Source organism: Egretta garzetta, unplaced genomic scaffold (genome assembly GCF_000687185.1).
Source record: "Egretta garzetta isolate BGI_Z169 unplaced genomic scaffold, ASM68718v1 scaffold471, whole genome shotgun sequence".
NCBI classification, from domain to species: Eukaryota; Metazoa; Chordata; class Aves; order Pelecaniformes; family Ardeidae; genus Egretta; species Egretta garzetta.
Window position 1 is genome coordinate 763,817 of NW_009258629.1, and position 26,804 is coordinate 790,620.

Consider the following 26,804-nt stretch of genomic DNA (forward strand, 5'->3'; position numbering starts at 1 on the left):
GAATGCGGTTTGTCTTGACATTGCCATTGTACCACCACTTCCCACCACTCAGAGGATTCCGCCCTCACAGTCTGCAGACAAACACCATGCACCTGCGTGAAAAAGGTAGAAAGTGCCCAAAGGAGACAGCACATACACAAGTGCGATCTGCACATGAGCAAGGGACCCCAACCCCTATAAAAGGGGTGTGTGTGGTCCAGTAGGGGGGCTCTTTCCCATCTTCATTCCTTCCCTTTGGACCTCTTGGAATCCGCCTCGATGAAGCCAGCATCGTGTGGACTGAACCTGGAGCAGAAGTGAGGGGCACCGGAGCATCAACTATGCCAGAGATAGGGGCGCCGGAACATCGCTGGACCCGGGGCGGTGGGAGCTAGTCCTTTCTATCTCTTTCTCTCTCTTCCCTCCGTCCTCCCAGACATAAACCCATTCCCTTTCATTCTCTCCTTTTCTCTCATTCCTCCTTTCCTTTTTTCTCTTGTTTTTTCCCATTTACCCCCCTTGGTTACCTCCTCACATGGCTACCTCCTCCCTCCACCTTGGAAATAAAGTTGAAAGGTTATATGACATCTGACTGGATTTAGTGTCTTAATCTTGTCCTTAGGATTGTATCGAAACCTCCCCGAGATTGGATTGGGACATACACAAAGGTGTTAACAGAAGTATTTATTAAATAAATGGAACAAAAGAGAAAGTTCATCCACCCAAAAGAGCACAGGCACAAAAGTTGCTCACGTACACTGCAGAAGCAGAAAGCCAGTGTAGCCTTTTTTTTTGTTTTGAATTTTAAGATAACTGTGCTTATCTGTACACCACAGTGTGACCTGTTTCATTTGTTTTGCAGAAAACTGTTGCTCACTTGGGAGAGTGTGCAATTTCCCAGTTATTACAATATATCCCCTTAGTAACAACTGAAAGCAGCTGTTTCTTTAAAAGATTACAGAGCAGGGCATGCTAGAGGAACACAAAGAGTGCCCCTGAATTTCAACATTACCACACATGAATGATATATGGAACAAAACCTCTCTATGCATCACAGCTATATAAGGGAGAACAACTCAAGGACAATTCCTGTCAAAGACAGTTCCTGTCTTTTCTAGGAAACCAGAACTACTACTAGTTTACAATTCATAAAAGGATAACAGATGTGATCACTTTTCCCTCAAAGTTCTTCGCAAACTAGTAATAGGAGAACTTGCCTCTTCCACCATTGAGTGTAGGGTTAACACACACAAGCTGGTTCACTTTCAGCCTGTTTCTCTCAGCACAGCAGTACCACCAGTTTTGCTACAACAGTCTAATTGGATAGCTCCACATATTTTGCATTTCCCTCAGTGCCCTTTCTGTACACTAACCTCTGCTGCACAAAATCTGTATCTTTGATATTAAAACAAAAATTATCTTCTGCACTATGCCTCTGCCTGTACATACAGAGTTTCTGCCTGAACTGAAATTGTTTAATGGCAAACTCTTCCCCCCCCAAATACTCCTCATTCTTGAAAGCTGAGTTGGTGGTCTAAAATTCACTTCCTAATTGTAAATGGTGTGGATAGGTGGAATGTAAAAGCCTCTGGTTCATTAAGCTATCTGGTTAAGGAGTATTCAGAATAAAGGAAATAAAAAACCAAGGAACACACAGACACACAAACACTAAGGAGCAAGTGATAGGAGAGGATAATGAAGACCAGAAGGCTTCAGCCACTGATTGATGAGCCATTAAAGGAACAGCTCTGGTACAGCCTTGAGGAGAGTCAACCTGAACATTGATCAATGAAGGGGGAAAAACATGATCATAGAATCACAGAATTGTTTAGGCTGGAAAAGACCTTTAAGATCATCAAGTCCAACCGTTAACCTAACACTGCCATCCCACCACTAAACCATGTCCCTAAGCAATGATCATCATTTGAGGGGGCTTACAGGACCGTGCAAAACAACATATGAAAGGGAAAGGCAAACTTACTACAGTAGCAAGGAGAGACAAGGATCAGGGTGAATAGGGAGGAACAAGCACAAGAAAAGGCAGAGGATGGGGAAGGGCTGCTGGTCAGTACACTTGTCAGCTGAGCACCTGACCACAACAGTCCATGCAACTTCTTACTGTAAGCCATACAGAAAAATGAAGACATCTATAAGATGTATTGCTTTAATACTGTAAATTCATAGATAAAAAAATCACCGCTTAGGAAACCCACATAAGAAACGTTTGCTTCTGTTTGCACACATCTAATAGAATTCTACTCAACTGAGATTCAGGACCCAATTTTTAATCATTACTACAGTCTGCACCACCAGTGATGGTATGATTAGTACATGAAACAAAAGAGGAATTCACCACAGCCCTTTTCACACTGAAGAGAAACTGCTTCCATCCATCATTCATACAGTCAGACTGATGGCACCAAATGTATTGTAAAGACTCAAACATATTCAACGTTTATCTTTAAAAGTGATAAAAGTAAATTCTAAGCAAAATCATGCAGTCTTTCCACATCATGGCTGGTATCAACCACACTAAGCATTTAAACACTTTCGGTTTCAACAGAAGTAAATATCCCCTGCCATTACTGAAGCTCTTTGTTACTGATTTCTGGTTTCAGTTACCATTCTCTGTTTTTATCAGTTCTTTGATGATGTGCAAGACCTTGTCATCTAGGAAAGAAAACAAGCACAGTGAATGGAAAAGAGCAAGCTTAAAAATAGATTCCCAAAAAATCAGAAGACAAGTCTAGGGCTCAGCAACTTAAAATCTTCATGTTTTAGGCGATGCCAGACTCTAAAAAAGGGCAAGGGATTCCCATTTGTGAAGTAAAAGGGCAAACAATGTCCACAGTACATCTTCAGAAAGTTTATAAAATTGCTCCATGAGCTGATTGTGGCCCTCTTAGTACTTCACAAAAGAGACTCAGAAAGTAATACACATTAGTATACAGAAACTCCCTTTCTTCCTCCCCACTTACAGTATTCTTCAGAACATCCAGTGTTCAAAGTTTAAATTGTGCTGTTCCATCCCTTACTTAGGCAGCCAACATGCAGCTCCCCATCGTTAACCTATATTACAAGACAACTTGCCTAACACTTAAAATTCATCCACACCTGAGGCTCATCACACACCATCTTACTTCTGTTTTGAGACGCATACCTCACCATTACTACCACTACCTTGAACGTTGTTATCAGGGATATCTTCAAAACAGCAGTTGTACAGATCTTCATACATCTGGGGTGAGCCACATAATTTATGTAGGATTAGTAACGACTGTTTGGATGTCTCTCAAGATAATGGAATGATATTCAAGTCACATTAACCCTACTGGGGGAGGATGCAGTGTACTAATGCTTCCTCAGATTTGCCACAAGGTCCACTTAACAAATAGTAATGTCAGCAATGCGGTAATAAAGTTACCTTCAAGTGACATTTTAGGATTTTCAAGCTTCTTCTTTAAAACAGACTCAATGAGAACTCTCAGCTGTTTGAAAATTACTGCTATCTTTACCGGAGCCTATAAAGAACAGAGAAGACAAACATTCGCTTTACTCAGACATTTTTACCAAAATACAGATTATTAAAAGACGACATACGAATAGATGTTTATTACAAAGTTCCTATAAACATGATGCATGTATATAATTTTACGCATATGGGCTAGTGTACTCATGAAATGGCTGGGCTTACATTATGCCCTCTTACTCTGAAGCACCTGTTGTTTGTAGCACCACAGCCTAAAGAACAGCAGCTCAGAAGGGTAACTCAGAATGTGTTGCCACACATATCATGAACAAGTAGCATACAGTGAAATTATTAATTTACCAATATCCTGCTTACTCTAATTGGGGTTTTTTTCCAAGGCATAAAAGTACAAATTAGTTTACACCAAAAATGAAGCATCAACACATTTACCTCTCAGGTGGTCTGCAAGGCCTCCTGAGAAAGCAATTGCAAACGCCTCCTAAATCTCACTAAGAATTTTGATATCTAGAGCTGAAGCCTTTTCCAGGAATCTTTCATTTTATTCCTCCCTCCTTATTCCAGTCTTTACTTCATTTATGTCTGTGGTACAATAAATAGCTATTATGGAAGAAGCACAAAATACAACATATTCTGCTTAGAATCTCAGTAGAAAAACAGGAATTCTGAAACACACTACAAGATGTAATCAGCCCAGAAACTGCATAACCTGTAGCCATCCAGGCACCATAAAGAGGTCTCCAACAAACCCAAAAGGGAACCACTTTTCAAAATTCCATGTTCATGATAACCAGTGAATTCAGTTAGATGGTTGCTTACTTGCATCAGCAGAGTGCAAAATAAGTGTTTTGTATCTTTATAGTCTTCCTTGAGTGTAAACACAGGACCCACAGGAGCACAGAAAACTGTAACCAAGTAGGGTCAGGCTAGCAAAAGCCAATGTTTGCCATTTAATAGAATTTACAGAGAATTTTGGTACATCACCTGTCTTAAATTTTGTCTGCAAAAATGCACTCATTTTTCCCATTCCCAAATAGGTTTTGGCTGGGGTAGAGTTAATTTTCTTCATAGTAGCCAATATGGGGCCATGTTCTGGATTTGGGCTGGGTACAGTGTTGGTAACACTGGGATATTTCAGCTGTTGCTGAGCAGGGCTTACACAGGGTCAAGGCCTTTTCTGCTCCTCACCCCACCCCACCAGTGAGGAGGCTGGGGGTGCTCAAGAAGCCGGGAGGGGGCACAGCTGGGACAGCTGACCCCAACTGACCAAAGGGATATTCCAGACCATATGATGTCATGCTCAGCACATAAAGCTGGGGGGAAAAGGGGGACATTCAGAGCAATGGCATTTGTCTTCTCAAGTCACGGTTATGCGTGATGGAGTCCTGCTTTCCTGGAGATGGCTGAGCACCTGCCTGTTGATGTTTTGCTTTGTTTGTGTGCACAGCTTTTGCTTTACCTATTAAACTGTCTTTATCTGACCCCACGAGTTCTTGCTTTCACTTTTCCAGTTCTCTCCCCCCATCCCACCAGGGGGAGTGAGTGAGCAGCTGTGTGGGGCTTAGTTGCCAGCTGGGGTTTAAACCATGACACCAAGTAAAACTTTTTCACCCCAAAAGAAAAAACTCTGAACAAAAAAAAACCCAAACACCCCAAACCAAAGCAACCAGGTATTTTCCATTTGTTTTTTTTTCTCTCCCAAATAACTCTGGGCTATAAAGCAAAATAAATAGTATTTTAAAGATAAATATGTACTTGCATGATTGTAAGATTGTAGGGAAGTACAACATAAAATAGCACACTCATCTGCTTTCAGTACCAGCTCTGTAAGTCACTGTTTAGTATATTTAATTCCCAATAGCTTTTCTGGAAGAATTGTCATCATGGAGAGGGAACTGATTTCTTACAAGCCACGTATTACAAGCCTATTCTTTCGAGTGATTTGCTAAGATTTCTTTACATGTATATAGAATTTCCCATCATCTCCTTTAATTCTCTCCTTCCTTCTTCCCACTGTATGGTGTTCTGAATTAAGCTTGCTACACCAACTGTGTAATACAGAAGCCCATGGAACCGCAAAAGGTAGTTATCACCCCATACCTGAAAATGGATCCAGCCATCAACTGTAAGGAGATGCTCCCGATGCTGGACTTCTATATCCCCACCAAAAAGCAAAATGGGAAAGGGCGATATTAAAGTAGTCTCTCTCAAATACACCTTGGTGTACCTCACCTGCATATAAACAAACACAAGATTTAAAACAATAACAGAAAAAACCCAAACCACATAAAATCTTTAACACCAAATTTGATCACTACTTTTAAAAGCAAAAAATATACTTTTTATCTTTTAAGACCCAATCAACACAAGTCATTGTATACAGAACGATCAATGGCAATTTGTCTGCCCTAGACCACATAAAATACATCACCTCTAAGTAAGTGACAGGCTTCTACCCTATAAGGAAGTTAGCTAAAGACACAATTTTCTTGTTAAAATCGAAACAGAACGATGTTAGCCTAGTGCTGTTCAGAGAAGAAACATCAAAATTAACAAACCTACTGACGTAACAGACAGGTAAAACTCTTCCATTATACATTCTTCTTTGCAGTGGCTGGTTTGCCAATCTATCTATACCCACATATGTACATGCATAAATGTGGGCGCATGTGTAGACACATACACAGAGTAAACTATGGGGCTGAGCACATGCTACTTCTGGCTTTGGAGCCTCTCACAGATAGACGGAATAGGATGGGAAGGAGTTCTACTGGGAGGAAAGGAAACAGTGCATCTTCACACAGAAGTGCAGGCTTTGTTTGTTGCACTGTTTGTGGAATAACTTACCCACCTTGGCTGCTGCATTGCCCTTACACTACAAGGTTCTTGGGAGCAGGAAATATTTTCAGCTCTCCAAAAAATACTATCACTTCATATGCATTAAGAAGTCTAATGTAATTTCCTGCTTCTCTACTGTAAAGCTGGCCATTAAGCAACTGCTGTCAAGGTTCTGTTGTACTACAAGTGTAGCTAAATATAAACACTAGAATTTAGCAAATAGCTGACAAAATTTTTAGTTGCGAGGGGGAAGAAAGTGACAGGAAAAAAAATGCAATTCACTTAGGAAGTTCAGCAGTCAATTACAGAATTAGCTATTTCATTTTAAGTTATTACTGGGGATATGCAAGGCCTGTACCAAGTTTCAAAAACTTAAGAGTCTGCTTAGAACAGTAAAAAAGAAAAAGCACTTTGAAGTGCCTGCTACATATTACTGCTTAAAATGATCATATTAAAATCAATAGCAGTATATTAAAAAAGTCAATGATACTATTAAGTTAAATGACACACAGAAATGTACTTTCATTTATAGCTACCAGTTCTACCTTGAACAGATTTGTTCATGATGTTCAGTCTTAACTTCTCTCTTCAGTACTCAGTTGACTCATTTTTATAAACTTTAGGATCACTACATACTAAATACTCTTAAGATGAACACGACATTCAGATATACTTTATACCAAATAGCATACAGCAGTATTAGATGCATAACTCCACATTTACACAAACTATCAGCTACATTCACTAGTTTCACTTACCTTCTCCTGGTAAAGGAGCCATCCGTATGTCTGTAAGTCTCGATTTACAGAGGATGGATGCACCTGTGCTTTACCCTGAGCAGTTTCTACCACACAAGCCAGCTTCTCTGTGACATCCACAGACTTCATATATATTATTTTTCCCACGTTGTCATACAGCCCTGCAGTCAACACAGCTTTAAGAAGAGCTATTTCGTGGAGAGACATGGACTGTGTGGCTCCATTTCCATCCCATCCACGTTGCGTTGTAGGTGCTGTGAACCCAGCTGCTCTCACCACCCTAATGAGTTCTTGCTTCACATCCTGAAATTAGTAAGGTATTAATGAAACCCTGAATTTAAAAAGGTACATATTCCACTCGATCAGCAGGCAAGAACACTCCATCCCAAATATTCATGCTTTCCGGGGCAAAATCTCGTACTAGAAAAACACTTGTATTTTCTGCAGCCACTTTGGAATACTGTCTGTTTCTATGAGAAAAACATTACCTGGAACATAGGATTGGATATATGGTACTATGTATACTGCAAATACTAAATCTCTCACCTGTAGTTAAAATAAAAAGATACATTTGCATCGAAGATCCATCTCTGTTTAGGAGAGCTGTGACCCAAACTTAAATGGGAAAGGGCAATTAAAACATTTCCTCATCAACAATAAAAGGCCATTTACCTAAGTTTGTGGCTTTCAAACTGTTAACAGACCTGTTCTTCGATAACAAGAATAACACAGTCTAAGTATTTTAGTTCATAAGTTTTGATTCTCTGGTGGAAGTAAGGACTAGCTCCTCCAATGGCAGTGACTGGCAAAGATGAATGCCAACATGTGCATATCAAAACCCCACTGCAGACACAGCTACCTTGACTGAGAGTGTACATTTCATCATCCCTAGCATTCCACTTGGGTTTTTGTCCTGTTTAAACAGTAACTGTGATATATCACATCTTTAAAAGGGTAGGACATTTTCAGATGGAAATTTTAACAAACAACATTTGAGTGCAGAGCATAATTACTTGGTTTACCTCCAGAGTTAACAGTGAAGTCCTATTAAGAAAATTTCTTCTGCAGTAAGTCATTTCAGCACGATACCCCCCTTCTTGCCGAGCCCTTTTCCACCTAAGGAAAAAAATCCCATCACATTAGAGCAAAAAGAATCACATCAAGAGCGTAACAATATGAAGTGGTAGTAAGTTAAAAGGCAATACTGTGTTTTGGTCAGCATTCTTCAACTCAAAGCTAGAAAGAAGTGCCATTAATGAAGATGAACACTGCTGGTCTAAGAGCACTCCAGAGAACATGCCTTTGACATAAATTTGACAGGTTCTAACAAAAAGACAAGGTCATTTTCTCTCAAAAAATACACACTTCTGTCTGTCTTTGACAGTCAAAACAAAATTCAGGTGTGGTTTTTGAGACAGTGGTAATATACACATTTGTACTTTCTCAAATACAAAATATTCAGGTCAGCACACCACAAACCACAAACAAAATGCTTCAAACACTATGATAAACAGACACAGTACACCTCTGTGTTTGCAAGCACAGTTAAAAGGAATGAAAGGATAAGGTACTAAGCAAGCTATCCTTTTGTGTTACAGTATTTGGCAATCTATTGTTATTCTGAAGAGAAAAACCTTGAAGTGCAAGTAGTTCATGAGCAGATATTTATTAAGAATTCTTTATAGAACTACATTAAAGTGTTATCTTCATCTAGCTATAAGCACAGGAGAATTATCATTTACCCCAGATAAGCGTTGTAGATTGTTATATGGTCTGAAACTGCCATTGCTAGAGATGATTTTGCAAGATCTGCTTCATCTTTTCGACCAATTGGTGTAGTAAATGGGGATTTTTCTGTCATAACAGCAGCCAGAGTTGCCTGCAATTAGTAAAGTACATATCACTTAGGAGTATTTTATTATAAGCTTACAGGTTTATCATAAAAATAGTGTTTTCTTGTACAGTAATATTTAATGATAATTTATCTTCTACTAAGTCTCAAGGAAAACTTAACACCCTAAGAATTTCCTACGTAGAATTCAAACCATAGTTATTTTAAAGCCATTGCCTACATAGTGCCTTATATGCACTGATAAAAAAAAATATCAAAACTCACATGATATGGTTTGTCAAGTGACAGAGTAACATCCAGTACAATACAGTGACGGTCAGATTAAACAACTGTTTTAGATTAAACCACATTAACAGGAGATACTGAGAGAACAAAGGGTTTTAACTTTCAGTTTTCAGCAACTAACATACCTATGCTTTCTCCTAATTTGCAGTCAATTAAATGGATTAGGTGAAAGTGTAAACTATGCCACAGACTTCGTACAGTAAGTTACTACATCAACTTGCAGTAACTTTACATCAGCATGTTCTTGGCTGACAAACTGTGAGGCAATCCAGACTGGTCTAAGCCATACGTAAGAGGGCTTTTTCTGCAAGTGTCATACCCTCTGGGATTGTAAGGGACAAAACCGGAGACCAAGTCTGACTACCCCTTTGTGAATAGCACCTAGGAGTCAAGAATCACAGAATAGTTTATGTTGGAAAAAAACTTTAAGATCATAGACTCCAGCTGTAAAGAAGATTTAGATTGTTCCCCTCCATGATGTCCAAGTGTCCTCACCTTAAAATATTTTAACTTCTTGCATCATCCTTTAAAAATACCATGTTGCAAGAAATCAGACTAGTTGTAAAGAGTTAACCATTTCTATACTTCTTAAAATTTAGATACAATTTTTTTTTAACTCACCACAGGATCCAAGCAGCCAAATATAGCACCAAATATAAGCATTTTGCCAATCTTTACATTGACAGGAAGGGCTGCAAGGTGCTGGCCCAATGGAGTCAACTTGGGCTCGTTTAACAGGCAAGCCCCAATCTTCCTCAACAGGTTCATTGCATTACCAATTACTTGCTGCTGTGGTGGGTCTAATGCTCTGGAAAGGAAATCTTCAGGAGAGCCAAGATTGCATTTCTGTGGAGTAAATGGGCATATATTTCAATATAAAAATTTATAACAAACTTTTCTAGTAGCTACAAAGGAAACTAGAAAGCTGTTCTTGCAATCAAAAGCCCACATTCCCTCCCCTCTAAAACAGCCTCTTGGTTCCCAGAAGGCAGACATGCCCCACATTAGGTTAACATAACTTCTCCATTTGGAAGGACTTCGTATGGCATGACCACTGATCGGAGAAGCATGTTACCAATGATCACAGATGAGCAGGATACTCTCAAACCTAATGAGATGCAGTTCAACCTAGCATTAATTTGCCACATTACTTGTTTTCTCATGCATATCCTACTCACTCAGGATGGGGAGAGAGGGAATGGAATTGCTTGCTTAAGTAGGAAACAGTTTGAAGGCTATTTAGGTAAGTTTGAACTGTCACTCTGAGGTAAACTGGAATAGTATAATACACTATTCTCACTCAGCAGCATGCTCTGGATTTTCCAACACATAGGATACTGGGTTCCCCCCTGCTCTGGTGGGAGAAATCCCACTAACTACACTGGATTAGGGCTGTCCTAGCAAACCTTTTTGGCTAACAAGGTCAGTAATCCCAAAACCATATGATAGTATGAAGGTGTAACTCCTCCAAAGGCACATGTAATATTTTTAGCTAACAAGGTCAGTAATTTTAAAACCAAAACCATACCATTATATGAAGGCATAATTCCTCCAAAGGCACACGCAGTATTTCTGGAACAGAATATTCCATGAAACTTTCAAACCTGCAACATCATAAAAGCACAGTCATAGATATTCAATTTAATCTCCAAATTCAACTTACTAACTCAGGTTTCACACACTCAATCTTTGCAGATGTTCTTTTGAGGGCCAAGGTGCTGGAGTGGCACATGTTTTAATGCATGGGTAAAGCGTTCATCCTTTGAAAATTAAGGAGTGTGTTGTGGCTTGGAAAGCACGAGTCTCAGTGAAAGAGAGGGAAGGACTGTGATTTTCGAAACAAATTTTTAAAATGCATAGCTCTCAACCTGAAAGTCTTGCATGTGGCTAAGATGGTTATTTCAAAATACTTTTACCTTAACTGTTTCTCAGCTGAAAGTTGCTTCAGACTACCAGACAAGCAGAAAAAGCTTATTCCACTGCAGTAACAGAAGCTTAATTCTGCAGTGCTGTACAATTTGGTATTTTCCCCATCTCTTATCCATAGAGATACCACCTCAGAAACCTACTTGTTTGTCTGATTAAAAAAAGGAAAAAAAAAAAAAAAATCAAAGTTCAGGAGGTAACTTTTTTGTGAATGACACCTAGAAAAAGACTTACATTATAGAGATACTAAGAATAAAATTAACTTTTTAAAAAATCATGAACTAAAAAGACTATTATAACACTTTATTCAGATGATACTCAAAATTGTCGGTTGGGGTTTTTTATACAGTTTAATCTCTCCAGTTTGCAGTTATTACAGTGAATTTCAAGAAGACTACTTGTTTTTGCACAGAAAAAGAGACAAAGATATTTATGTGATTTACAAAACCTTGTTAAGTTTACAGTACCTGTCTCTTGTGTACATTCGGAAGCAGAATCCATCCCTAACACGCCCAGCTCTTCCTTGTCGCTGCAGAGCACTAGCTTTACTAACAAAGGTCTCCTCCAGGGAACTCATCTGACTACTTTCATGGTACCTTGAAAATTGTAAAGCAAGTGCCCATTCAGATTTCAGAATCAAAGTTTTGATGTATACTTAAATACCAGCATATTGATAATATATCTAAATAGCATTTATTTGAAAATATTATATTTAGGTTGGAAAACTAAGCATGCCTGGGGGAAACTGTACATCATAGAACTCTGGATACAACTCACTAATGGAAGTGTAAAAATTGGAAAATGGAAGAGCTATTACATTATTTCATCTCCCTAGCAATTAAGAGTTGCTCTAATACATTCTGTAGGGCTTTTTACATTTATAATGGACAAAAAATAACTTCTAAAAACTGAGATAGTGTAAAAAGGATCTACTTTATTTTTAATCCAGCATTTAATCATGATTCTCCATATCTATGAACAACTCCCCTTATTGTTCATCACACCATTTGAAAATCCAGAGATTCATCCCAAACTTGTACCTAAACAGCAAGCTGTTCAATGGGCTCAGCAAGTTTTTTTGTCCAGAACTGTAGTTTAATAAGGAAACTATAGAATGCTTGCACAGTACTAGCCTTCAAAGATTTACAGTAATCACAGTATGACTGATGAAAATAAAAAAACCTCTTAACCTCTTACCTATTTTCTTTTGTTCTCCCAGTATCAATTACAAAGACAACATCTGGTATCGTAATACCTGTCTCTGCTATATTGGTTGCCAAAACAATCTGAAAAGTAGTAATATAACATAAATAAAAGCATTATGGAATGTCTAACAGTTTTCATCCTTTTAATCAGTAGTATAGAATAAGTTTGGTCAACGTCTTTACCCAGAAATGTTTCCTTAAATAATCTGACAAAGCATTAAAAGCTACAAAACTTGGAAAAGGATTTAGTCTTCCTCAATTACCAAGGAATCAAAAGTGAGAATTTCACATTAATTTTTTGTTTTATAATCTGTTAAAATTGCTAGCTAGTACTTACCAAAAGTGGTCAACTTTTAATTAAATAGTTTAGCAGCAAGTAAAATAGTGTTTTTCTACATAAAAGCTATAGTTACTGCTTAACGATAGTTAAAATACAGGAAAACAATAATTAAAGAAGGTATTACAAAAATATTAGGTTTAAAAGTCTGTCTTATTACTGTCAAGGTTTTCAGAGTATGCTAGCTGTTACAGAGCACCAAATCAGAAGAATCGTTTCTTCACAGTGAGAAAATTCCAGGAACAACTGGTTGTTGTGTAATTCTGTATGATTTCATTTTACAACAATTCAAATTTGCACACACAGAAAGTTTCTCTTTTCAGTAGTGAACTTTACCTTTCTAAATATATCATACCTTTCTAATACCAAGAGGAGGTATTGTAAATGCAGCTGCTTGATCCTGAGTTGAAAGAACAGAATGCAAAGCTATCAACCTGTGCCTAGAACAAGAAATTACACTAGTCAATATACACTTATCAAACTAAGATACAGAAAAAAAAAAAAAAGAATGATGACAAGTTTGGAGAAAGTAACTGGAATGGATGCTTTCACTTTGTATGATTAGGTATGAAAGTCTGCCTCAGTGTTTTACAGTTACCAAGAAAGGATAACACCGTTAGTTCATAGGGCTGTTCTCCTGTTTGGTAATAACACAGGAAAAATACTATTACTGCAGAACTCTAGGTTAATTTACATCAATAGCCTAGCAAAAAAGGGAACTATATGTCCATGAACCTGAGTCCTTTGCATTGTGCTTCCAAGACAAGGACCATTATTGTAACTTTGCAGAGAACTATAAACACATGCAACTTTCAGCCTGAGTAATAAAGGCCTTCAGAGATGAGACAGCCATAGAGATTGCACTTTCCTTCTCTTTTAGACCTCAACATCTCGGTCCATCTGTGACTCTTTAGAATTTGACTGCAAATGTTCTTTTTATGCCATTGTGTTGCTACCTTTTAGGAACACACAAAATAGTTTTCAAAACTGTCACTACAACCCTATGCCATTTCTCTTAGTAGATTACTGTCTCTGGATCTCTTCTCCCGAAGTAGTCACTTTCATGTAAACAGTGTGCCACAGAAATCTTAATCCCAGATACAGCAGCTTCCCTACCCCAAGAAGTGGAAAAGTAGTAGTCAAGTGCTTAGTGATTAAGTAAGTTTGTTGAAAAATAAAGTCAAAAGGAAAGAGTTATTACTGCACCATTCCTAAGAAATTCCTACCAATCCTAAGATTTGTAGCACAAACAGCTCAGAGTTATAACTCCCACTTTCCCTTTTCAAGAATAGCAAACCTTAAAACCCAAACATATTCATTAAGTTAGACCATTTACCTTACAGAAAATATCTGCATTACCTGTCACGCAAGTTAAACCTTCTGTCAGTTGAAATGAGATCATACAGCTGTTGGATATGGGCAAGGCCTGGTAAAAAGATCAGCACAGCACCCTCAATGTTCTTGAACTGGGGACTTCTATCTGGAAAATTACAGTACAGGCACATAGTTAAAATAAACATGCATTTGCAAACAGTTTCACTTGAGAACAGGAACTGTGAACATTTTTTACAATGTTTGATATAAGAATGAGGGCAACTACTTCATTATCAATAGAAAGCACTGGAAAATAAGTCCAAAGGACAGCCCCAAGTATATAACCTTCTTAAGAAGTAGACTGTACCTAAGTATGCAAGCAGCTCCAAAATAAGTTCAAGGTTGATCTTGTAAGGGTTCATATAGAAGATAGCCTGCTGTGTACGACTGCTATACTTTGCATAGTAAGGAGCCAACTCTATACCAGACCCAGACTGGATTGGGACACACTCCTAAAAAAGAAGAGCAGGAAAAAAAGTCATATTCTCAGTGTTTTAGAAGAAGGTAAGAGAGCAGGTCAATTTGTCATTCACTTGATTTCAGTTTCTTAAAACAGATTGAGATAACACACATTTAATTTACTATCTTCCCACCAAAATCAGTGTGTTAGATTAAGTCACAGCCACATATATAACCTATGTATAGGTATCTACTACTGTTAAATGACATCCCAGATAAAAAAAGTAAAAATTAAAAGTCTGTACAAGCAGTACTGTAAGTCTGTTTTACAAATGAAAACAGTTCCCAGGTCCATATCTGGCATCCAGTTGGTATCAATTCAAAATGGGTAACAGGGTGGCTACTCTTCTTTCAAAACCCCTATTTTGGGGTATAAGAACCTGATCTACCCTTTCTCCTCTCCCTCACCTCACCCTTCTCAACTAATGGTTGCAACAGAAGTTAAGAGTCAATTAGGTGTCAACTTCTGCAGTGTTTTGGAGCAGGAGGAAAAAGGAGAGTTAGCAGAAGATACAAGCATTTAAATTGTTTATAAAAACACCTTAAAGATAACACAGAAACCTTATGCTAAGTATGTAAGTGGCACTATTGTAAATTACTTCATTGTTAATCAACGTACTTGAAACTTGCTACTGCATATCCTTCTGTACCAAAGGCTCAACAGAAATAAACCACAAAGATGGAGAAGCACTCAAGAGAGCACTTGGGCTTCAACTACAGGACATTGTTGTAATGTACTGGGTAACTATGACCCTGGTGTGGGGGGGAAATCAGAGCACATGAGAGCATATTTTTCAACATATGCATCAGTGCTTGATCATGACAATGGTCTTGCAGAGATTTTAAGAGAGCAAGTCAGAGCAAATGGGTATCTACCCAAAATATATACAGTCTAGGTGAACAGCCTAAGGTGCCTGGAGTCAGACAGCATTCACATATTCTTCCTTTCAAGAGTTTTGATCCAAAAGCACACACAGCTGTCCTCACAGAGAACCTACAGGGTTAACCACAGCCTCTTAAACCAAAAAGCTCTACACAATCTTAAGTAAATGATCTTATTTGGCATGCCAAATTGGAGGATCTTGGGGAGTTTTTCAGCTAAGGAGGACACGGCCTTCCTCTTCTGTCCTTATGTTCACTACTTAGGAGAATTCTTTAGGAGAAAATACTTAGCCCTGCTGCTGTATATAGATCTAGAGCTGGGAATCTGTACAAAGAGAACTCAAATGTCAAATATAGCAAAATTAGGGCAGCTATAAAGGAGTTGGAGAGACAAACATAAGGGTGTAGCATTAAGAAGTGGTTTCCACTGTAGGAGTGCCATTGTGTCTGCCTTATCAGCTGAAAGAATACTTGGTATTATACAATCCAGTCACATTTAGTAAGAACTAAAATGAGAAAGTAATTTAAAAAATAATCAAAATTTCCAAGCCCAAACTAGAAATGCCTATTTTACCTGATACTTCATAGTGCCTCCTCCTTTGCTAGAAACATTTATTGTTACTTCCTCCTCCTCCTCTAGGAACTTCTGACAATATTCTGAGTCTTTCTCCAGAACATAGCCAGTTGCTTCAATTACATCTTCAACATGGAAAATCTTTAGTGAAAATTCACAGAAGAAATACAAGGCACGTCAAAAAACTAATCAGCACCTTTTTTTTTTTATTTTAAAACTTACATAAAACAGGGCATGCCCTTCTCTTAATGTTGTAATAGATCTTGCAAACTTCAAATTAATCTCTCTCATGATTTTTGAAAACCTAAGTTAGAGCTGCTATAGATTTTTAATGGGCCCCTCCACATGATCACTAACATTACCTTTACCATAGCCCATATAATATACATGAGAAACATACATAAGAGTAATGGCAAAATTGCATGGGAGAGGGAGGGAATTCTTTAATACTTTTTCTACATATGTTGAATAGAGAAAAATAAAAGTGCCACTGATGGATTTATTGTTGATCAAAATCAGTCAATCAGAAAAAATAGTACAACCCTGTACTTCAAAGCACTAAAGCTATTTTATATTTTTAAAAAGGAAAAGGGTCACAAGTCTTTGAAACATATGTTTAAGATATGTATTTTTGGTAAGAAAAAAAGTGATATAGTTGTTATTTCCTACAGAGGCTAACGAGGCAAACACTGTATATGGGCATACAAAGTGTCTTGCATAATCAAAGAAATATTTGCCTACCTCAACAGGGTAACTCCTCCCCGAGATCCTTAAAATGGGACAGTGTGAGAAATAGCTGGAAAACTTCTCGCTGTCTACAGTAGCGCTCATTAAAATCAGGTGCAGGTCTGAACGCTTATGCAAGATCTCCTTCAGAATAACTAACAAGAAATCAGACTGGACACTTCTTTCATGTACCTGGAATTAGAAAGAACTATCAGTAGTAAGACTTTAGTACAGGTTAAGGACCAGGATAATGACAGGTTCTGCAGAATAGTAAGAGCTGATAACCTCATCTACAATGACATGAGATACACTTGAAAGAAGACCATCTTCTTGAAGTTTCCGAAGCAGGACACCTGTTGTACAGTACAGTAGTCTGGTGGCTTCTCCTGTTCTTGATTCCATACGAATTTGATATCCACAGAGGGAATTCTGTAAAAGAACATATAAAAATATAGGAATAACTTAAGAACATACAAGCTAGACATATTCAAAATGAAGTGAAATTTAAACAGTTAGATTCAGACACTGCACAAGTTGCTGATTAAATAGCATGAATGACTACCACCGTTTTTTTCCACACACAGACTCTTCTTTGTTAAGGAACAGGAAATACACTGAAATCTACAACTAAGTTTCTCTGGAGTAGCAAAGAGCTGGTAAACTCTGTTCTTTTTAGCATTCTTCGAAGTCCTCAAACAAAAATATTTTTGCACAAATAATACTACCATAAACCATACAAGACCTCGTTTTTCTTCAAATAACAAAGTGACATATTTTGGAAGGGGCCTCTCAAACCAGAGAGCCTTATTTGCAGGACTGTTCTCCATCTTTAATGCTAGAGTCACTGGGCAATCTGCTCCAATGTTTGACCATCCCCATTATGAAACACTCTTGCTCTTAGTCACCCTCTAAAGATCTTAGAAATCATATATGGATACCCAGAGGTTCACAGGTGACAATTTGGGAAGAAAAAGCTGATGTAGCAAGAAGCCCTTTCCAAAAGGGAAAACACCTAATTATTTGGTTGTGTAAGAAATATGTTTTCACTTTGTACCAACAATCCAGCCCCCTGTATTTGATCAAGACTAGAAAAAGGAATTCAGACACATCTTACCTTTCCTCCCGGTCCTGATTCACAGCCTAGCTCTTCACAAACCCTGGTTGCCAGACTCACTGCTGAGATTCTTCGGGGTTGTGTGCAAACAATATTACATTTGTTGGATCCTTCATCTAGCAACAAGTCTTCTAACAAGAAATGGGGCACCTGGGTACTCTTCCCACTGCCTGTTTCACCAGCCACAACAACTACTCTGTGTTTTTTAAGAGTTTCTACAATCGAGTATCTGTGCTTAAACACAGGTAACTCCTGTCTCTCTTTCAGAAGCCTCTGGTATCTGGAGGAACTTTGCAGCTTTTTGAACAAAATCCTTGAAGGTTCCAAGTTATCTGTGTTGGAGGTTTCAAGGGAGAGATTGCTGAAGTCCTCATCAGAAACTAGGTTTTCCCAGGAATCTTCAGGACCATCCGATACTTTTGGTTGGTTTTCAGATTGCAGCTGTTGTTGTTGTTTCAATTTGTTTAATAATCTAGCAATAAAGTTATCACGGGGTTTGTTGGTTTCTATCTTGTTTTCTTCTTCCTTTTTCTTTTCAATATCCCTCCATTCTAGCCAGACATCTCGGTAGGTAGGAGGCAGTAACTGATGAACGGACTTCATGTGAAAAAAGCAGAAGAAAAATTACTTTATGTACTACTTAGTAGTATCACTAACATTTTATGTGTTAATGAACTTGAGTAGCAAAAGATATGACAAAACAGGAAATAGGAGCTGTTTCTGAATACAGAAACTATGAAAACTGTAATACAACTGGCTTGCGTTTTTACTGTCCTGTTTTTGGCTGGGATAGAGTTAATTTTCTTCCTAGTAGCTGGCATAGGGCTGTTGTTTGGATTTAGTATGAGAAGAATGTTGATAACACCCTGATGCTTCAGTTGTTGCTGAGCAGGGCTTACACCAGTCAAGGACTTTTCAGCTTCCCTTTCTCTGCCAGGTGCACAAGAAGCTGGGAGGGGGCACAGCCAGGACAGCTGACCCCAACTGGCCACAGGGCTGTTCCAGACCATAGGACATCATGCTCAGAGGTGGGGGGGAGGGGGGCAGAGTTAGCCAGGGAAGGAGGAGGGATCAGGATGGGCTGGACATCAGTCAGCAAGTGGTGACCAATTGCATTGTGCACCACTTGTTTTATGTATTCTGTATATTCTATTACCACTATTATTATTCTTCTTTTCTTTTATTAGACTGCCTTTATCTCAACCCATGAGTTTTATCGTTAGTTCCCCTCCCCCCCGCCCCAATTCTCTCCCCCAATCCCACTGAGGGGGCAGATTCCAGGCTAAGAGCAGTAATATTAGTGAAAACCTTACTTGTCCTTTGGTTAAATGATAGAGTGCCAAAGTAGCAGCTAGGTGTTGTGCTTGCATACTGTCTTCTGTTACGATTGTAGGACACATAGCCATTACATCATCTGCTGATTTTGTAATCCTGACCCTTAAAGACAAATACATACGGGCATTTCTCTTAATTTTTGTTGCCTATATAAGTAGCACACCTGTTAATGTTTTTGTTTAAAATGTAAGAGTGAAATTCAAATACAGAAACTAAGCAAATTAAACTTAATGTTACTTAATAGTATTTTGTAAATAGAAACAGCTGATAAGGTCTGATAGAATAGCAGAAAAATCTCAGCAATTCCAGCAGTGAATTTGTGATTATTTTTTTTATGGAAGAAGGACTAAGTATTTGTGTGCTTGTAACTATTTAGCATAGATTGAGATGACTGTTAATGATCTACTGAGATGCAAACATCTGTTTAACTGGGCTGTCAGACCAACTGCCAAATTTCTCATATTCTTAGACAAACAGTATATTAGTAGCTTTTATCTTGAGCAAGACAACAGGTTCTTTTGCTTAGTTTCTTCAAGAACCGTTACTCATTTGCAATGCCATTTCTACATTACAATATTCTACTTTATACCACTATATTATAGACTCATTTTTTAAAGTTTCTTTTAGAATCACTGATACCGCACTGTTTTGGTTAGCTTTCATACAAATTTCTAAACTTCAACTTTATTTCAAACAATCCCCAAAGGGTTTTTGGTATTCATATGCTTAAAACCTATGTTTTAATATATTACTTTGAACAAAAATACCAGAAGTTAATTGTCAAAATTTATCCCACAGGTTCACTTATGCCCATTTCATTCACCAGTACAGAATTAAAAAAAACTCCCTTCTTTACAGGATCATTCACCAGAATCTTATTTTTGTGGTAGTGTCCAGAGCTATCCAGAGAGAAATACCTCTCTCAGGGACTAAAAAAAGAGATAGTTTAACCCAAACTCACTATATTCTTATAAATCTGGATCAACACAACAAGACAGAAGTAGCCAGCACTTTTATTTTTAAATGAACCAAAAGGAAAATGTAAAGTTTATAGGAAATACATACCTACATTTCCAGTATTTTCCAACAGGAACCTTTTCAAAAGCCGGATTTGGGCTCTTGGGAAAATTCTTCCTGCACCAGTCAATCAAAAATTGTTTTGGAGATTTACCAGTCCAGCTTCGAGCACTATAATCAAAATTTCTTACATCTAGCGGTTCTTTCTTTTTCACTACAAGAGCAAAAAGACACATTTTAAGTCTCTTACAATTTATTTTACATTCCTTTAATAGCCAAGAATGTTTTTACCTTTTCTTTATATGTACTTTTACTAGAGAGCAGTATTTTCTGAAGTGTTTTGCAGAAATACTGGTACTGATACATGACAAATTCCTGCTTTTCCCACAGAAGTATCTAGCAGGAAATTGGTTACAGTATTTGGTTTGCCATCTTTGATCACCCAATAATTTAAGAACTTTCACTAAAGTTTATTAGAAAACAACAAAAAAGTTTGAAGGTTTACAACAAAAATAATTTAAAAAGATGAGGGGGTGACAACAGAAACAGTAAGTAGCCCTACAATTTAGGAAAAACCCAACAATATTTTAGACATGGCGGTATAGCAAAAATAACTTTGTGTCATCTGCTAAAACAAATACAGCTTGGTCAGTGAGGTAGTCCACCTGCCTTTCCTACAGTCACAGCTTGATGACTCAGCAGTGCAATGCAATACAACCTAGAAAAACAAGAATTAACATGGGAAATTTGTGGTACACTTCAAGCTTGTACTGAACCATTTCCAACACACCTTTGTCCTCCTTTGCAGCACCATCAGGTTTTTCAAGCAAGCTCAAATTCAAAGTGGTTTCTTGAGGTGGAGGTGAGGGATTTTTTTTCTTTTCATTTTGTTGTTGGTTTGAAATCTTTATAGCCGGATTAAATACTGGATGTTCTTCAAGTATTGCCATTTCTGCCAGAGAGAGAGAGAATACAACTTACACCCACCAACTGCTGAGAATTCTTTAATCTTTAAATCTTTAAAAAGAAAAGATCAGTTATATTAATCCATACAGAGCACCCAAAAGCAGAAGTAGCTAAATGTTACTGACTTTTTAGAATTTGACACACATGGAAAGCATAGATTCAGGAAAGCCTGCAATTCATACAGTGGTGTAAGAGATGATGAAATCAATTCAGTCTCACTCAGAGACTTACTTGCCTAACAAATACACAGGTGACAAAATAAAACACAGGTAATTTGCATAGCTCTACCTTGCTGAATTCTTCTTATTTTCTCCTGTGCTACCTTCTGGCCTTGCTTGTCTTTGTCTTGCTTGGAGACACTTGCTTGTTCCTTTGCTTCTGAAAGCTTGGCAGCCAGATGTACATACCTCTCATTCTATTTCAAACAGAAGTATTAACTACAAGTTGAATATTGTATGCTTGTCACTTTTAATAAGCTTCACAATAAAAAAGTGGGGCTTTTTTGTCCTTTATACCAAGCTTACACAAAGGAGGAACAATTAGTTTTTATGTAGCTAACAGTCAAAACCTCTCAGAATTCGATAGTCGCTCTCCTAATCTCACTAAGATGTGTTTCAAGAATTTCTCCAGCACAATGCTTTCAGTATTTTGAGCCCAGTACAAAAGAGTAGAAAAGGAAAAACAACTTAGGAAAGGAGAAGTTTCAACACATTTCCTCTTCAGTAGCGTGCAAATGTAAAAATAGATAACGTAAAAAAAGTACTCAATCCCCAATTTTTAACAAGTAGATCCACCACTTTGCAGATGTACCAGACATACGACTTTTTGAAAGACTTCCATGAATTGTTATTCTATCTTACTGGGTCAAACTTTTCTTCATCTGTCTCTTTCACAGACTCATTCTTCTCTTCATCACTCTGTTGTTCAGCGTATCGCAAAATCCATTCCTTCATAGTCACTTCTTTCTCTTTCCCCACATTCCTCTCCTAGAAATGGCAATGAAAATGAAAAGTAATAACAGTAACTGAAAACACCAATGCTTTTCTCTGTCAGTACATAGGAACTATTGCTTAAGATTTTATATATACACAAACTAAGTTATGACACAAATAACAAAAACATGGAGCAAGCTTCTTCAACCAGGATAAACATCTCATGGTATGCTTCGAGATCTTAACACTTGAACAGTAACTGCTGTAAGAAAAAAGACACCACTTTGAAAAGACTTCTTGCGAATTTCTAGGTTTAAGATTCAATAGCCACAAAAATCAAAACACTGCAAGTACACAGGCAAACTCAAAGCCACACAAGTATGTGAAGAGCGCCATCTATAAACAAAGAGAATAAACTCATTCCAGGAGAAAATTAAGCTATGCTTTACCACAAAGATCAAGTATGAAGAGTCTCCTAGACTTCACATGAAGAAAATCTTACTTTTGAATGACCATTCCACTGAAGTTAAGATAATGTGGGTGACAGTTAAGCATATCATGTTTTCAGAAGTTTTTCACATCAGTGTTGGAAGTCAATGCAAATTCTGTATTTGAGAGCACTTAATCCTCTCTTCCATCCAGTAAATACAAATTAATTTCTCAGATTACCTTAGTTTCAGGGCCATTTTCTTTCTTCTTGTTATCTGCTATGCGAGGTGGAGGTTCATGTCGTGATGCAGGAGAACAAAATTTTGCTCTAGGTTTCTGTTGCTGTTCTTCAAACTGCTGGCTAAAACCTTCAGGCAAGGCATCTTCAAAATAAGAAACCCACATCACAGAATATGTCAATAATAATTACTGAAAATATTTTAAAACATGTTGTGAGCCAACAAGAAGAACAAGAACAGTATGCCTGAAATAAAATTAAGCTTTAGCATTTAGATAAGCCAACATTGCTTGTTGGAATTCCATAAAACTCTAAGAGGAGGAGTAAGAGGTCTACAAAACTTTATACACTAAAAAAAATCCCAGAACCAGTCAGCAGCACTTCTAAGGAAGGAACACTGTGATGACTACCAGTCTTGGTGAAACAATATACTTTATACTTAATTACTACTACAAAGCACTCTCACACCAGAGTAGGTCCTGTTACTCTTCTGTTAAAAACTGTAGTCAATTCTCTGTCACCATACTCACCATCAGGAAGGTTTAAACAAAGCCAGTCAAGTGCAGAGTGAAGATCACCACCATATAGAAGTGTATTTTTCATTGCTTCCTCAATGTGCTCAGTCTTAAAAGAGAATCTTTGTAAAGCCATATATACATCCTATAAATAAAGAAGTTAAAAAATATTAGGAATTAATCTAGCAATCTAATACAGCCTTGTAAACTCCTATTTCCCACATATCAGATAACTGGCATGAAATGGAGGAAACAGCACAAATTAATCTATCAGAAGGCTGAGTAGAACATCCTGTTTTGCATACAGATCTTACAATAATTTTATTGTAAATATGTATGCATATGTACAAACAAATATACATTCCAGCCTGTACACAGAACGTATTTTCTAGTTAGAAAGAAAAATGTACAATTTCCCAACTATAAGGAATGAAAAATGTAGGAAACATAAAACATTCAGATTAATTTCTATTACTCTATCCTGTCCGAAGACTCTGGTTTTAATTACTGAATGCATAAAGACATATCTCTCCTAATAAGCATACTTGTTGATTCCACTGACTAACCACTAATGTAACTACTGGAAAGCATGCTAACACTGGCTTGTACTACATGCAGAAGTGTAAGTATGGCACGTGATATGAACAACAAAAAAGAATCTGTTTATTCTAAATGAAAAGTGGCCGGAGAGCAACACTTTAAACTCTACCTGTAGTTTCTTAGTAGTAAGTCTTTTGGAAATCATTCCTTTGTCATCATTTTGTTTTTTATGGTCATTGATTACATCAATAATCCTTTTCTCCAGATTACCATTTATCATTACCTGCACAGAGAAAATTAGTTGATACAAAGCAAAATATTACAAGTTTTTTATGACATATCAATGCTCTTCACAGCTAAGGAAATAAGAATGCAGATTCTCTCTGCCATTCAAATCCCAACTTTTCCAGCTTAAGTGCTGTAAACATTTCTTATGAACAGGATGCTTTTTTTCTTTTTACTTTTGCAAGCTATCTGCTTTTACTTGAAATAAAAGAGTTAATTCCTTACTATAGAGAAGGCCCATTTACATCTTAAAGGAAATTCACTATGTCAAGGGAAATACTGTAAGGAAATAAAAAAAATTCTACCAGAAAGAACAAGGCCTTTCTTCTCTTCTTACAAGAACTGGTATAAAATAATTTGATCATCAAGACACAACCTGTGACACACTCCTTCTTACCTGACCTAAAAAATAATTTTAGTAAAACAGTAATTTTAATATTCTTAACACCTCTAAAACATGAACCAAGCTTCACCTGCTACTGAGGTTGTTGTATAAAATCTGTTTTCTTCCTCTGACAGGAAGAAAAGACCATATGCACAGCAGAAGCCCTAACATAGCTCTTAGTAGCCCTGGATGCAGTGTATAATTTGTTACTTAAAAATACAGACATTCTCTTGCCCTTTTAGCTTACCCCTATTTCTTAAAGCACACTCAAAATCCCAAATGCATCAAGCTCAAGACAGTCAAAGTCTAATACATGAGTGTAGTTTACCTGCATAACGTAATACCAAAGAAGAGCTGGAGAAATACTTACTCAGCTAAAAGAATACTACAAAACCAAAGTTGTTTTACCCAAAGAAGATACTCGCCTTAAGAACAGATTTATCGAGGTTTGCAGCAGCACTGGAATCTGTTGTTGAACTAAAACTGTAAGTTTTTGGACCTGCAAATTTCAAACAGACATCAATTAAATAAATAGAACACAGAGAACGTTGTTTACAGTAGCTAAAGCAGACCCAACGTAATGCATGTTAGTGCAAGGAAATATTACACTAATTTGCCGGAAACACGCAGGTATGTTTCAACAATAAGAATAATTAATGGTACAGAAAGGCCCTTGAACAAGGAATAGTGGCTCTTAGCAGAGAAAATGTAAAATCCCAAGTGGCACAATGAGAGGAAATGGGATTGACAGCTCAATCTCAACACTGGAACAAGAAATCCCAAATAGGGAAGCCCATGGCAGGTTCAAAACACGTAAGACTGAGGTTTTTTTATTACAAGGTGCATAGCTACATAACAGAACTCTTTGCTGCTAAAGCTGTGGATATTGGATGTTTACTGAAGTCCAACAGCAGACATGATAGCTTTGTAGTAAATAAATCAATTTAGGAAGGCATTAAGAAAAACATTGCATGTGGCTCAGGAATACCCTAAGCCACAACTGGTGGAGGATATAAGAATACCTTATGGAAGTATCACTGCGTGTCCAACCTATTCTTACCTAGGTACTTGCTTTTGGACCCTAGCTAGGAGAGGGTACTGGGTTACAGAGGCCTTTGGTCTGATCTGCTATTGCCATTCTTAAATGCTTTTCGTTTAGCAGCTGTTAGAAAAAAATACTAATTCACAGAGATATTTATTGTCATTAGTATGGTTTGGCTTCTCACAACACACAGCTTGATGTCAGACTCCATTGTTTTCAGAACACTCATACAGTTTCTGGTACTGCAAAGGTGAAAAGAAACTGGGCAACTTCACAGCTTTCACCACCCCTCGAGGCTGCACACCACCTGAGAGGGAGCAGTGCTGTGCTCCAGGAGGCATTGCAACCTCCCAGCTCCTCTGCCTGCCAAAGGGCAGGCAGGACAGCTTGTATGTGCTGGGCTGCCTGCAGAGGGGCTCTAGGAGAGCGCATTTTTAGATCAGGACTGGGTGTACATAGCTGCATTTCAGAAAAAAGTGTTTATCTATGGTCAGGAGCTACAAAAAGCAGTTAGTACTCACAAGCTAATCACTGGTAGGCTGTGCAACTACACAGTATTTAGACTATACTAACTTACTTTTCACTTACACTGACCTATTTTTCACCACAATGGACAACCTGGGAGAGAAATAGGATAGTTTCTGAAGAGCACTGAGCACCATGGTGTTAAGAGCAGTGGGAGACACAAGAAATACATTTAGCAGAGCCCAAATTTATAAAAGCAGAGAACATTAACAGGTTTGGGAAGTTTAAGTTAATGAACTACAAGGCTTTACATTAACAAGTTGGAATCTCAAAGGGCCTGGCCATTGCATGATTCGCTTATAGTCTGCAACACAAGCTGTTACTGATGTTATAAGGTATTTCAGCTACTTCTGGCAAAGCTGTTTTATTGAAAATAGACATCTCATGCTGCTGCAGAATACTAGTTTTTCAGGCTGGACCCAGAACAGTCATCTCTCAGCTCATCCAACACTGACTCCAGCCCTGGAACTGCTCTGGACTTTTTCATGACACAAAAAAAACCCCAAATCCACATGACATTGGTTTGGAGCCCATACGGAATGAACGCTTACAAGAGAGGCTCATTGCTGGGAAAGTGCCACACCAACACTTGTTCCACAAGAACTGCCAATAACCTAATCACAGAATTTTTGTAACTAACTCAACACATCAATGCCAACAAGGCTCATCTGTTCAGGGAATCTCGCCCAAGAAGCGAGGAGGGCTAAAGCCAGGCCTGACTCACCCCGTGTCGGAGGGATTTAAGGCACCTCTCTCGATGCTCCGTAAGGCCAAGCCTTTCAGCAGGCCTCCTACCGTT

General features: G+C 37.9%; 1 protein-coding gene across 1 annotated transcript; it reads right to left on the bottom strand.

Annotated features, from left to right (window-relative positions):
- Positions 1–364: 364 nt before the first annotated feature.
- Positions 365–24,933, bottom strand: DHX29 (DExH-box helicase 29). Its single transcript, XM_035903706.1, has 26 exons — positions 24,864–24,933; positions 23,938–24,051; positions 23,244–23,373; positions 22,716–22,858; positions 21,975–22,100; positions 21,403–21,529; positions 20,939–21,100; positions 20,197–20,362; positions 19,110–19,233; positions 17,797–18,393; positions 16,968–17,111; positions 16,698–16,874; positions 15,957–16,097; positions 14,349–14,493; positions 14,027–14,147; positions 13,023–13,107; positions 12,323–12,411; positions 11,593–11,721; positions 10,728–10,803; positions 9,821–10,045; positions 8,805–8,941; positions 8,085–8,178; positions 7,063–7,365; positions 5,567–5,698; positions 3,404–3,500; positions 365–2,649 (listed from the first exon to the last, which is right to left on the bottom strand). The coding sequence occupies exons 2-26, from the start codon at positions 24,046–24,048 to the stop codon at positions 2,594–2,596; spliced, it is 3,837 nt and encodes a 1,278-aa protein (XP_035759599.1). The 5' UTR covers positions 24,049–24,051; positions 24,864–24,933; the 3' UTR covers positions 365–2,593.
- Positions 24,934–26,804: the final 1,871 nt, after the last annotated feature.